This window comes from Girardinichthys multiradiatus, chromosome 6 (genome assembly GCF_021462225.1).
Source record: "Girardinichthys multiradiatus isolate DD_20200921_A chromosome 6, DD_fGirMul_XY1, whole genome shotgun sequence".
In the NCBI taxonomy this organism is placed as follows: domain Eukaryota; kingdom Metazoa; phylum Chordata; class Actinopteri; order Cyprinodontiformes; family Goodeidae; genus Girardinichthys; species Girardinichthys multiradiatus.
In genome coordinates, this window is record NC_061799.1 from 46755030 (window position 1) to 46769654 (window position 14625).

General features: G+C 44.5%; 1 gene segment (V, D, J or C); it reads left to right on the plus strand.

The window, feature by feature from the left end:
- The first annotated feature begins 6537 nt into the window (after nt 1-6537).
- LOC124869336 lies at nt 6538-7885 on the plus strand. The segment is given in 2 exon segments: nt 6538-6746; nt 6835-7885. Coding segments are annotated over 2 exon segments (438 nt in total).
- Nucleotides 7886-14625: the final 6740 nt, after the last annotated feature.

Sequence of the window (14625 nt, forward strand, 5' to 3'; positions counted from 1 at the left end):
CGCAGCTTCACTCGCCAGAAGCTCAGTGAACCTCGGATCGATGAAAGATGATGAAAAAAACCCAAGAGAGGACTCTCTGATGTTGAGAAGTTCCTCTCTACTGAATGAGACCACAGGACTGTGGCTCGAAAAACATAAAAACACAAAATACAAAAACAAAGAGAGAGCGAAGCTCCGAGGCGACAATCGTCGGCATCATCTTGACGTTTAAATAGAACATCATGAGAAAAAAAAATAAAAGCAAGTTAGATCTATTCTGATGAACTAGCTTCGTAAAAAGTTAGGTACAAAATATGTGTCATTTTGACATGTTTGAATTCTTGTCATTTTGACATGTTTGAATTCTTGCACCCCTCCTTGAACCGTCACCTTAACGTGGTGGAGGGGTTTGAGTGCTCAAATGATCCTAGAGGCTATGTTGTCTGGGGCCTAAATGCCCCTGGTAGGGTCTCCCATGGCAAACAGGTTCTAGGTGATGGGTCAGACAAAGAATGGTTCAAGAACCCCTCATGAAGAACACAATATCGAGGCACGTGACGTCGCCCGGTACGGCGGAGCCGGGGTCCCACCCTGGAGCCAGGCCTGGGGTCGGGACTCGTCGGAGAGCGCCTGGTGGCCGGGTTGCTCCTCGCGGGACCCGGCCGGGCCAAGCCCGAACGAGAGACGCGAGGCCATCCCCCAGTGGGCCCACCACCTGCAGGGGGAACCGTGAGGGACCGGTGCAAAGAGGATTGGGTGGCGGACGAAGGTGGAGACCTCAGCGGCCCGATCCCCGGATGCTTAGGCTGGCTCTAGGGACGTGGAATGTCACCTCGCTGGGGGGGAAGGAGCCTGAGCTTGTGCGGGAGGTCGAGAGATATCGACTAGAAATAGTCGGGCTCGCCTCCACGCACAGCGTGGGCTCTGGAACCCATCTCCTTGAGAGGGGTTGGACTCTCTTCTACTCTGGAGTGGCCCACGGGGAGAGGCGGCGGGCTGGTGTGGGTTTGCTTGTTGCCCCCCAGCTCAGCCGTCTCGTGTTGGGGTTTACCCCAGTGGATGAGAGGGTTGTATCCCTGCGCCTTCGGGTTGGGGAGAGGTCTCTGACTATCATTTCAGCCTACGGGCCGAGTGGTAGTGCAGAGTACCCTGCCTTCTTGGCGTCCCTGTCGGGGGTGCTGGATAGTGCCCCTCCCGGGGACTCCATTATTCTGCTGGGGGACTTCAACGCCCACGTGGGGAACGACAGTGACACCTGGAGAGGTGTGATCGGGAGGAATGGCCTCCCCGATCTGAATCCGAGTGGTGTTTTGTTATTGGACTTCTGTGCTAGTCACGGATTGTCCATAACGAACACCATGTTCAAACATAAGGGTGTCCATCAGTGCACTTGGCACCAGGACACCCTAGGCAGGAGGTCGATGATCGACTTTGTTGTCGTATCATCAGACCTTCGGCCGCATGTTTTGGACACTCGGGTGAAGAGAGGGGCTGAGCTGTCCACTGATCATCACCTGGTGGTGAGTTGGATCCGCTGGAGGAGGAGAAAGCCGGACAGACTCGGCAGGCCCAAGCGCATAGTGAGGGTCTGCTGGGAACGCCTGGCGGAGCCCTCGGCCAGGGATGTATTCAACTCCCACCTCCGGGAGAGCTTCGACCAGATCCCGGGGGATGTTGGAGACATAGAGTCCGAGTGGACCATGTTCTCTGCATCTATTGTCGATGCTGCTGCCCATACCTGCGGCCGTAAGGTCTGCGGTGCCTGTCGTGGCGGCAATCCCAGAACCCGGTGGTGGACACCGGCAGTAAGGGATGCTGTTAAGTTGAAGAAGGAGTCCTATCGGCTGTGGTTGGCTTGTGGGACTCCTGAGGCGGCTGACGGGTACCGTGAGGCCAAGCGTGCTGCGGCCCGGGCTGTGGCAGAGGCAAAAACTCGGGCCTGGGAAGAGTTCGGTGAGGCCATGGAGAAGGACTACCGGTTGGCCTCGAAGCGATTCTGGCAAACCGTCCGGCGCCTCAGGAGGGGGAAGCAGTGCTTTGCCAACACTGTTTATAGTGGGGGCGGGAGACTGCTGACCTCGACTGAGGACATTATCGGGCGGTGGAAGGAGTACTTCGAGGATCTCCTCAATCCTGCCATCACGCATTCCGTGGTGGAAACAGAGGCTGGGGACTCGGGGTTGGATTCTTTCATCACCCAGGCTGAAGTCACCGAGGTGGTTAAAAAGCTCCGCGGTGGCAAGGCTTCGGGGGTGGATGAGATCCGCCCTGAGTACCTCAAGTGTCTGGATGTTGTAGGGCTGTCATGGTTGACACGCCTCTTCAACATTGCGTGGCGGTCGGGGACAGTGCCTCTGGACTGGCAGACTGGGGTGGTGGTCCCCCTTTATAAGAAGGGGGACCGGAGGGTGTGTTCCAACTACAGGGGGATCACACTCCTCAGCCTCCCTGGTAAGGCCTACGCCAGGGTATTGGAGAGGAGAGTCCGACCGATAGTCGAACCTCGGCTTCAGGAGGAACAGTGTGGTTTTCGTCCCAGCCGTGGAACACTGGACCAGCTCTATACCCTCTACAGGGTGCTCGAGGGTTCATGGGAGTTTGCCCAACCGGTTCACATGTGTTTTGTGGACCTGGAGAAAGCATTCGACTGTGTCCCTCGTGATGCCCTGTGGGGGGTGCTCCAGGAATATGGAATCGGGGGCCCTTTATTAGGGGCCATCCGGTCCCTGTACGAGCGGAGCAGGAGTTTGGTCCGCATTGCCGGCACTAAGTCGGACCTGTTCCCAGTGCATGTTGGACTCCGGCAGGGCTGCCCTTTGACGCCGGTCCTGTTCATAACTTTTATGGACAGGATTTCTAGATGCAGCCAAGGGCCGGAGGGGGTCTGGTTTGGGGACCAGTGGATTTCGTCTCTTCTTTTTGCGGATGACGTGGTCCTGCTGGCCCCCTCTAGCCAAGACCTACAGCATGCGCTGTGGCGGTTCGCAGCCGAGTGTGAAGCGGCTGGGATGAGGATCAGCTCCTCCAAGTCCGAGGCCATGGTACTCGACCGGAAAAGGGTGGCTTGTCCTCTTCAGGTTGGAGGGGAGTTCCTGCCTCAAGTGGAGGAGTTTAAGTATCTCGGGGTTTTGTTCACGAGTGAGGGAAGAATGGAGCGGGAGATCGACAGACGGATCGGTGCAGCTGCCACAGTAATGGGGGCACTGTGCCGGTCCATTGTGGTGAAGAGAGAGCTGAGCCGAAAAGCAAAGCTCTCAATTTACTGGTCGGTCTACGTTCCTACCCTCACCTATGGCCATGAACTTTGGGTCATGACCGAAAGAACGAGATCACGGATACAAGCGGCTGAAATGAGCTTCCTCCGTAGGGTGGCCGGGCACTCCCTTAGAGATAGGGTGAGGAGCTCGGCCATCCGGGAGGAGCTCGGAGTAGAGCCGCTGCTCCTCCACATTGAGAGGAGCCAGTTGAGGTGGCTCGGGCATCTATACCAGATGCCTCCTGGATGCCTTCCTCGGGAGGTGTTCCAGGCACGTCCCACCGGGAGGAGGCCCAGGGGACGGCCCAGGACACGCTGGAGGGACTATGTCTCTCGGCTGGCCTGGGAACGCCTTGGGCTCCCCCTGGAGGAGCTGGAGGAGGTGTCTGGGGAGAGGGACGTCTGGGCGTCTCTGCTGAGTCTGCTGCCCCCGCGACCCGGTCCTGGATAAGCGGAAGACGACGAACGAACGAACGAATTCTTGCAACAAGACCAACCGCTGTATACTGCAAGAATGTTTGAATGTTATAATGTTTAAAGCAAATGTTGAAATGAAGTCCTTGGAGTCAGACCCAAATGCAGACAGGCAGCAGGACGTTGATTTGAGACATTTAATAAAAACAGAAAGCCAACTTTCAAAAAGCAAAACTAACTGCATGACATGAGGAGAACAAGACATGGATCATAGAGAGAAACAGGCATGAAAAACAGGCCTGAAACAGAGGAACAATGACTAATGGAAAGCTTATGAAGCAGACTGAACAAGAGCAAGGCAACGAGGGAGAATCAGGTGAGACAGGTGAGCAGAATGGACTAATTGTATGGTGGCTGTGACTGAGACTAGGAAATTAATAAATATGAAAGAGATGATCAGTGATACAAAAACCAGTCAACATCTAACAGTAATGAGCACAGGAAAATAAACTGAACAAATCCAGACTTAAAGAATAGAAACAAGGAACTGCATGAAGTATCAATTCAAACGAAAAGCAAAGATACATTTTTATGTTAGTATATTATAAACGCATCTAAAAGTATGAAAAAAACATTGACTTGTTCCCTTGGTAATATTTTGCTATATACTTAGATTTATTAGCAATAACAAACACGGTAAAACATTTACTTCATAATACTACATGCATACAGGATGAAGGGAGTCAGTAGCTGCATTTCCATTGACCATCAAATTACGAAATTGTAATTACAAAAACAAAATGGAAACACGGCAATTTCAAAAAACCTCCCATTTTTCAATAAAAGGTTTTGCCGCTAGGATGAGGTGGTTCTTAGCCATATCAAAATTGGTGTATTTCCCAAAACTGCAATGGAAACACCTTTTTTCGCATCACACGATTCACGTAATCAACAACGAAATGTTACTACTGGCGAAAAAGATGAAGAAGACGACAGAAAGTAGTAGGAGGATGATGCCGCGGCATGGAGACGGAGTGTTTTTTAAATTTACAAGTGTTTACATCTGTTGCCGCCATGTTTTTGAATGAGTTATCCCGTGAACAAACCTATTTATGTGTGATTTTAATTGTATTTCATATTTAATGGAAACACTGCAATTGCGAAATTGTGTTTTTTCGACATTGGCAGAATATCGACAAAGTTTCGCACAAATTTGTAATGGAAGCACAGCAAGTGTCTGTAGTATGTCTGCAGAGAACCAAACAGAAGCTGGCAGCTGCATCTTAAAGAAACCCCACCAATCATTAGATTATTACTGATATAGTCCGCAGAATGTAGGAGAGATCCCATGTGAAGCACCAGGACAGGTTGAGTTGACTGCCCGATTAAGCTCACAGGCGGTGCTTCATTTATGAATTACTTTAACTCAAGAAAAGACAGAAGTAACAAAAAACAGGTTAGGACCTGTCTTAGGACACTTAGTCAAGTGTCCTAAGAGGAAAAACTCAACTGTTAGGGAATTATTCCCAATCCAACTGTAACAAGGAAAAAACCTAAAACTAAAATATTGTGGAACAAAAGTCTTTCAATAAATCATGACTGATCTGTTTGCATCTTTAAAGGAGGCAGGACAGCTCCAGTGTTACCCTGGAAACAGGAGGCTGAAGTCCAACCAGCAGAGGAGAAGCAATTCAACAATCCAGCAGGAAACAAAACCATCAAATGATTTAAATTTATCATGAAAAACTCAACAGATCATCTTCGAAGAGCCATTGATGTATTAAACATGTGATGGAAAGTAACTGTTTCCTTCTTAAATCTATCATAGTTTACTGAGTAAAGGACCCAAGAGCAAGCAGGAGGCCTGGAGCTGCAGGGTGAGTTGAAAAGTTTAAATTATCACTTCAACTGAGAATTTACAAAATGGAATACAGGCAGGATTACAGGCAGGAACATGGAGACATGCTACAGGGGAGTAAACTGTTGGATCCAGCAGAGAACAATGAAAACCAGAGGGTATAAATACTAGGATAGGGAGGAGAATGGACCAGTGAACCAGGAAGGTAATCAGAAGGAACTGGGAGCAGCTGATGGGAGATAATGCATGACAGCTGAAGGAGGAAGGCTAAATAACTCAGATGATCAGGGAATCCAGGGGAATAACCAAACCATCTAAGTGAACAGAAATAAGTAAACAGTGGATCTAACTTAAGAAACATCAACAGGGAGGACCAGATCTACAAGGAAATACAAACTAAAACATCTAACTCAGGAATCCCAGAACATAATCTAAACACAAGAATGAATGATGATTCTAATAAATCTGAATGAACTGAAACAATAGTGACAGAAATAATGAAAACAGACAAGGAGCTCAAACTGAAAACCTAACAGAGGTAGATCATGATAAAATCTCATTATGACTGTTTTAAGTTCAGGGGTTATGTTCTGTTTCATCGTGTAGATCCTCTCTGTTCCCAGCCTGGAGGTTGTCTGCTAGACTGAAACTGTAAAAAGGGTCCGTTCCCATTATAACCTGACGTTCCAGTAGCTTGATCTCACTGGGTCTCCTGAATAATTTATTTAATTTCCTCCCATCTTCATTATAAATGCTTTGACTGTATGACTGAGGACAAACTCTGTCATTCTGGTTGGACTGTTTTTGTTCTCATCTTTCAAAACCTTTAATAAACATCACAGAATAATTCTTAGCATAATTGGATCATTTCATTTTTTTCCACAACACAAGAAACAAGCAATTTAATTCAACTAAATTCAGATTATTAGCAGATATTTCTTTAAAAACAAGCAGATTCAGTTTAAATACAGCTCAGATTGTCAGTGTCACTGAGAGGAAACTTGAAGGAACATCAGCAGCGTTGGTTTTGTTTTTGAAGATGATTCTGGGTCAGAAGAAGCTGAGAACCTGTTAACCAGGAGGAAGAGGAGTTGAGAGGTTCAGGGAGGAGCTGAGATGTTACTGAACTCTAGAAGAAACTCAAACTTCCTCATTCAACACAGTTCAACACATAAACATCAACTCTGCTCAACATGGACTATTATGGACTTTCTCTGCTCATTGCCTCACTTCTAACAGGTCAGATTGAATCTAGATGCTTTAAACTGGTAAAGAGGTGTGAAAACTTTTGCAGCTAATATAGTAACAGGTTTTTTTTTTTTTTTAGGTGTCAGCTGTGATCAACTGACTCCACATAAGAAGGACGTTTTGGGTTTAGAAGGCAGCTCTGTTACTCTGTCCTACAATTTATCCAGACAAGCAGTTGTGAATGATTACTTCTTCTGGTATCGACAATATCCTGGAAAACCTCCAGAGTTCCTGATCTCTCACACTGGAAAAGGAAGCAAACTCCAGGATCCAGTTCCTGGTTTTTCCTTTAAAGTGAGAGATGAAAACATCCAGATGGACCTGCAGATCATCTCTGCTGCAGTGACAGATTCTGCTGTGTACTACTGTGCTGTGAGGCCCACAGTGACAGGAAACACCAGAACTCTGTACAAGAACCTGCAATACTCCACATCATCCACTAGAGGACCTCACACACTGTTAAACCACTGATTGTTGAGTCTTTGGACTGATGACAAAGACAACAGAGACATGAAGCAGTAAAGATCAGAGACAGAGCTGCTGTGGAAGCAGAAAACTCTGTGATTGGTTGAGTTGAAGTGGCCCCGCCCACTGAACTTCAACTAAGTTCATGTGAAGATCCACGAAGTTGTGCCTGTTTCCTGTTTTATCAAAGTCACTGTGGTTCCAGCTGCTAATCAAACACAGTAGATGATCCACAGGAGCAGAGTCACAGCTTCAGATTGAAAAAATTATTTAATTTGAACCTTTGTTTTTGTCGAGTACGCCAGCTTCCGCCCACAGTCCAAAAACATGACTGGTAGGTCAGTTGGTTTCTCTAAATTGCCCTTAGACGTGAATGAGTGTGTGCATGGTTGTTTGTCCTGTGTGTGCCTGTGTTGCCCTGCGATGGACTGGCGACCTGTCCAGGGTGAACCCCGCCTCCCGCCCGTAAACTGCTGGAGATAGGCACCAACTCCCCCATGACCCACTATGGAAGAAGTTTTAGCGTTAATTAGGTTTTCTACTGCAGATCCAGTAAAGTTCTCCTCCACCAGGTCACCAAAGTAAATCAAAGATACAATCCAATCCAACTTGACCATACAAACATGCAAATATATGATGCAAAATAAAGAGAGAACAAGAAAGTAAGAAAGTTTTGTCTCATCATGGGACCCTCAAGATGTGACTTTATTCTCCTGTTCAGGTCATACAGTGTTTTTCTCTACAGATGTAGACCATGAATAGGACCATAATTAGTTTCTAAAGCTTTAACTCTGCAGTCAGTTACGGTGAAGCTTTACTTATTGATTTGATTTTGAATGCAATGATTCACTTCAAATCCTAAAGCATTGACTGTTTTTTATATTTGAATGTGCTGTAATTTGGAAAGACCTCAGAATATTTTGTTAAATGTTAAATGAAATTTGCTAAATTGCTAAATACTAAAACACCTCCAGTTGTTCTGAACACAGATTTTAACATTTTAAAAACCACATTAAATCAGCTCCTATCATCGTAAAACATTGACAGGTGTGTCAATGTTGATGTGAAATGTTGCTGTAAATGAACTAAAGTTAAGTCAGTTTAACTTGAGACTTTTTCTGTTTTCTGTCTCATTTAATTTAGGAAGATTAACATTATTTAATAATTCATCTATGTTGGAGCCAGAAGGATTGGCGTTATCTGACTGAAGACTTTTGTAGAAATCTCTAAGAATATTAATTTCCTTAAGGTCAATGTTGATATCTTAATTATGTGATTACAAAATTGATTTCTGCATTTAATCTAACAGATCTTCTTGTCCAGATTCTTTGCTTCTGATTCAGTTGCTTTTTTTTCCATTTCTCATGAATAAGAAATCATCTTGCAGTGTGTAAACTGTGGAGATATATTATGTGTGTGCATCATTATTATTACTATGTTCATAACCATTGTGGGAAATAAAATGTGTAACATGTGTGAGTATAAGACATTGTGTATTGTGTGGTCTGCAAAAGTATTTCTCACAGGAGAGGTGAAGTGGAAAATTACTGAAGAACTGCAGGAGTGTGTGAAAAGTAGAGATAGTACAACTGACTGACTTACTCCCTTCTCATATCAGTAGAAATCAGGGTGCAGGTGCAGGACAATAACTGTCTAAATATGGTAAGCCGGAAAAGTGTGTACGTGACTACATGTGAGAAAATATTGTAATCAAGGGCGCTGCCCATTTTTCGTGTGTTTTAATAAAAGAAATGAGCCCAGTGAGAGAGCCTCAGAAGACATCTCGGTGTGAGCTCTTCGCCCTGGTCCAGGTATTTTAGAATAACATACAGCTGTCTCCGTGTGATTTATTCTAATGAGTTGTGAATTCCTCCAGGTTACGGTGAATAAACGAACGTGCAGAAGGCCCCTTTAAAGGGGACTTCAACAAAACCTGTTGCTTCCTCCATGAGGAGTAAATTCTGGGTGGATTGTGATAAAACTCTGAGATCTGCTTTCAGCAGACATGCTGGTTCTGTGTAGAAACCATGTGGTTCTGATGCAACTGCTTGTAGTTTTAACTGTTTGGTGTTTGTAGAAATGGCTCATATCAGCTTTTAGCCAAGATTCTAACATGTCTGTGGATAACACACATGTCTATGTTCAACTAAGGGAACTTACAGTGATTAAAGTAGAAAATAGAAGTTAAATTCATCCCCCATGAGCACCAAGACTAACACTTACTGAACAACCCTATGAATTTCACATGTGATCACATATTTTGTTCAGGTGCTCCACATGTGGTAGCCTTTTTTTTCCCCCATATTATCATATTGTATCTAGAACCAGGAGAGTCTTCAGCAGCAAAAGACGGAGACTGAAATAATATAAACAGATTTATTGAGAAAATGTTTTCTGGCAGTGTTGGGACTCCATGGCTGTCTGGCTTCTGGGATCGGCTCACTGAGAGAGACAGGAGTATTGATTACTGGAAGATGATCTTCAATGAGTAGAAAGGAGATGCTAGGCTTACTTGGTGGTGAATGCGTTTAGTCCGAGGAGAAGTGAGCAAACACATTTTCCTGTATTATGTTTCTTTATCCCCTGGGACATTATTGGGCAGTGGAAGAAGTACTTTGATGATCTCCTCATTCCTGCCATCACGCATTTCCTGGTTGAAACAAAGGCTGGGGACTCGGGGTTGGACTCTTTCATCACCCAGGCTGAAGTCACCGAGGTGGTTGAAAAGCTCCACAGTGGCAGGGGCTTTGGGGGTGGATGAGATCCGTCCTGAGTACCTCAAGTCTCTGGATGTTGTAGGGCTGTCATGGTTGACACGCCTCTTCAAGATTGCGTGGCGGTCGGGGACAGTGCCTCTGGATTGGCAGACTGGGTGGTGGTCCCCCTTCATAAGAAGGGTGACCAGAGGGTGTGTTCCAACTACAGGGGGATCACACTCCTCAGCTTCCCTGGTAAGGCCTATGCCAGGGTATTGGAGAGGAGAGTCCGGCCGATAGTCGAACCTCGGCTTCAGGAGGAGCAGTGTGGTTTTCGTTCCGACCGTGGAACACTGGACCAGCTCTATACCCTCTACAGGGTACTCGAGGGTTCATGGGAGTTTGTCCAACTGGTCCACATGTGTTTTGTGGACCTGGACAAAGCATTCGACTGTGTCCCTCATGGTGCCCTGTGGGGGGTGCTCCAGGAGTATGGAATCGGGGGCCCTTTATTAGGGGCCATCCGGTCTCTGTACGAGTTGTTAGGGTTTGAAAACTTTTGTATTGTTTATCACTCATGTCTGGACAAAGTGCTTTTCCCTCCCACATGCCACAAAAAGGGAGATGGGGGACAGGAGTGAGTTATGCTTTTATCAACAACATCTAGGGGCTACTCTACCAAGTCCCCACTCTCCCTCTCTGTTTATAATCAAGACACATGAACCCTAACCTTTCTGACACCACACACACCCCCTGAATGTTTGTTGAACTGTGTGTGAACCAGCATGTATAAATAAAGAGAGAGGGGTGCCAACACTTTGTAGGCTGCACTGCAAAGTGTGACCTACCCTTGCTGCAAGTAAAACTGACTCTGTATCGTTCTTGCCTCTGAGTTGACTAATTAATATCTAACAAAGTGGAGCAGGAGTTTGGTCCGCATTGCCGGCACTAAGTCGGACCTGTTCCTGGTGCATGTTGGACTCCAGCAGGGCTGCCCTTTGTCACCGGTCCTGTTCATAACTTTTATGGACAGGATTTCTAGGCGCAGCCAAGGGCCGGAGGGGGTCTGGTTTGTGGGCCAATGGATTTCGTCTCTTCTTTTTGCAGATGACGTGGTCCTGCTGGCTCCCTCTAGCCAAGACCTACAGCATGAGCTGGGGCGGTTCGCAGCCGAGTGTGAAGCGGCTGGGATGAAGATCAGCTCCTCCAAGTCCGAGGTCATGGTTCTCGACCGGAAAAGGGTGGCTTGTCCTCTTCAGGTTGGAGGGGATTTCCTGCCTCAAGTGGAGGAGTTCAAGTATCTCGGGGTCTTGTTCATGAATGAGGGAAGAATGGAGCGGGAGATTGACAGACGGATCGGTGCGGCTGCCACAGTAATGGGGGCACTGTGCCGGTCCATTGTGGTGAAGAGAGAGCTGAGTCGAAAAACGAAGCTCTCGATTTACTGGTCGGTCTACGTTCCTACCCTCACCTATGGCCATGAACTTTGAGTCATGACTGAAAGAACGAGATCCTGGATACAAGCGGCTGAAATGAGCTTCCTCCGTAGGGTGGCCGAGCACTCCCTTAGAGATAGGGTGAGGAGCTCGGAGTAGAACCGCTGCTCCTCCACATCGAGAGGAGCCAGTTGAGGTGGCTCGGGCATCTATACTGGATGCCTCCTGGATGCCTTCCTCGGGAGGTGTTCCAGGCACGTCCCACCGGGAGGAGGCCCAGGGGACGGCCCAGGACACGCTGGAGGGACTATGTCTCTCGGCTGGCCTGGGAACGCCTTGGGCTCCCCCTGGAGGAGCTGGAGGAGGTGTCTGGGGAGACGGACGTCTGGGCGTCTTTGCTGAGTCTGCTGCCCCCGCGACCCGGTCCCGGATGAAGTGGAAGACGACGAGAACAAGTACGATGTTTCTTTATCTTAAACAATGTAGAATTAAGTCCTGTATGTACAAATCTTAATCTTGTAATTAACCTTAACCTCTTTTCTGCTCCTTATTCCAGTTCTTACTTCTCCTACTATCTTGTTGATTCTATAAAACCATCTTCCTTTCCTTTCTTAACCCCATCTTTTTTTCCCGCTGATTCTTGATATTCTGTTTAATGATATTTCTCGCCACTGACCTACTAATATTAATTATAAAGCTAATCTGCTTCTGTGTTGCCTTCTTTGCCATCCTGTCCACCATCTCATTCCCTCCAACTCCTACATGTGCTGGTATCCATAAAAATAATAATATTAATCCCATCCTTTGTATTCTGAATAAAGTATGTTTTATTTCTAACAAAATGTCTTGTCTACAATCTGTCTGATTATGTCTTAAACTTAATAATGCTGAACTTGATTCTGAACAAATTACTGTTTTTAATGGGTTTTATATCCTCCACCCACTGCACTGCTAACAATATTGCTAATAATTCTCCTGAATATACTGATAATCCATTTGTAATTAGTTTTCCTACTTTTATTTTAAAATCTGGTATTATAAAAGCTACTCCTATTTTTTCATCTGTTTTTGATGCGTCTGTGTAAATCTGAACATACTGATAATAATTGTTTCAATATTCTTGTATTATACTTGAATCTAAACTACATTTTGGATCCTTTTTCTTTTCCATCAACACCATATCCACCACTGCTTCTGGCAATAGCCAAGTTGGCACCACTGGCAAAGGCAAAAATGAACTTATTTATGATGTATTTGAAATTCTTTTGCTATATTATTGATAATCGAACCAAAACTCTTAGTTAGTTTTTTTTTTTTTCTTTTTCCCAGCATGGTTTTTAAATATCACGTGTGGGATTTATTGCTAACTGTCTTCTTCGTAGATTTAATGGCATCTCTCCCGTCTCTACCAGGAGTGCTGCTATTGGACTGGTTCTGATTGCTCCTGTTCAAATTCCTAAAGTTGGATGTTGTATATTGTCTAATTTTACAAGATGTGTATTTGCTGCTGATCCATAAATTATACTTCCATAATCAATATTTGATCTAATTAATCCTGTATAAATTCTTTGTAATGCTGGTGTCACAGTGTGTCTCTTGGTTCTGTATTTCTTTACGATTTATTTAGGTGGTTGCTGTCCAGTATGATTAGTCTTTCAGTTCCCGTTTCTGGCGTCTTATTTTCTAGGTTCTGTTCTGTTTATTGTGTGTGGTTTTGATTCTGTAATTAGTTACGTTAAGTCAGGTGTTTTTTCTGTTACTGTCTGGTTAGTCCTTGAGTCCTCGTTTCTGGGTTCTGTTTCCTAGGTTCTGTTCTGTTGACTGTGTTTGTACTATTATTAGATCTGTTCTCCCCGTGTTCTGGTCCCTGGGTGTGTTTACAGTTTGCTCTTCATCAAGCTCCTCCATGTCCTCATTTATCCCTATCTGGTTCACCTGCTCCCTCTGCCTCCATGTCTCCATGTTTCATCTGTTCCCTGTTTTCCTGATTACCTTCCCTATTGTTTCATGTTCACCTTCATCCCTTTTTAAGTCTGTCTTTGTCCTTTGTTCCATGCGGTGTCGTTACGTCTCTTTACGTCTCTCTGGATTTTGTCCATTGCACATTGGATCCTGTTTCCTAAGGCTCTGTAAACTGGATATCCTGTCGACCTGCACCTCACCTTCATGTGAGTGAAACCTGCAAATAAAGACGAGTTTTGATCCCACTCTGCTTCCTCCATGCTTGTCTGCCTTTGATCCAGCAACAAATACTCAATTATGACAGCTGGTCGATCTGCTCCACAATCAATACCAGCCATACATCTCATAATGTTTAATATTTTTTGCATTTATCTGTGATTTTTTTCTATATGTACTTTCCATATAATATTTTCATCAAACCATATACCTAAAAACTTTATACTTTTTACTTGTTCTAAAACTTGACTGACTAGTTTTTATACTATTTTTTCTTTTCTGTGTAAACACCGTTACTTTTGTTTTTTCCACTGTAAATTTAAATCCCCATTGTTCTATTCTAATAATCTCATCCTGTATTTTCTTTTCAATAAATTTGATATTACGACCCCTTTTCCATATAACTCCATCATCTGCAAATAGTGAGCAACCGACTTCCTTACCAATATTTTTAAATACATCATTTATCATTATAGAAAACAATAACAGACTTATAATACTTTCTTCAGGAGTACCATTATCTATTATATATTTACCTGACAATTCTTGACCAATTCTTACTTGTATTTTTCTATTTGATAAAAATGTTTTAATCCATTTAAACATTTTTCCAGTAATACCCATTTAATTTAATTTAATTATTAATCCTTCAACCCACATCATGTCATAAGCTTTTTCTATATTACAAAATACAGCTACTACATTTTCTTTGTTTATTTCTGCTCTCCTAATTTCATATTCTAAACATAATGCAGTCATTTGTGCTTTTCTCTTTTCTAAACCCATTTTGATTTCTAGATATATACCCATTAATATTTAAATAATATATTAATCTATTATTAATCATTTATTCCATTATTTTACAAATATTTGATGTTAATGCGATCGGTCTATAATTTTCTGGTTTTGTGTTATCTTTTCCTAGTTTAACTATTGGAATAATTATTGCTTCCTTGCAGCTCTGTGGCAGCTCTCCCTCCTCCCAGACTTTATTATATAATTATAATATTTTATCATTAAGATGTTCTATCATCGTATAGTAAATTTGATCTTTTCCAGGTGATGTATTTTTTGTTTTCCTGGTTAAAAAGTTCA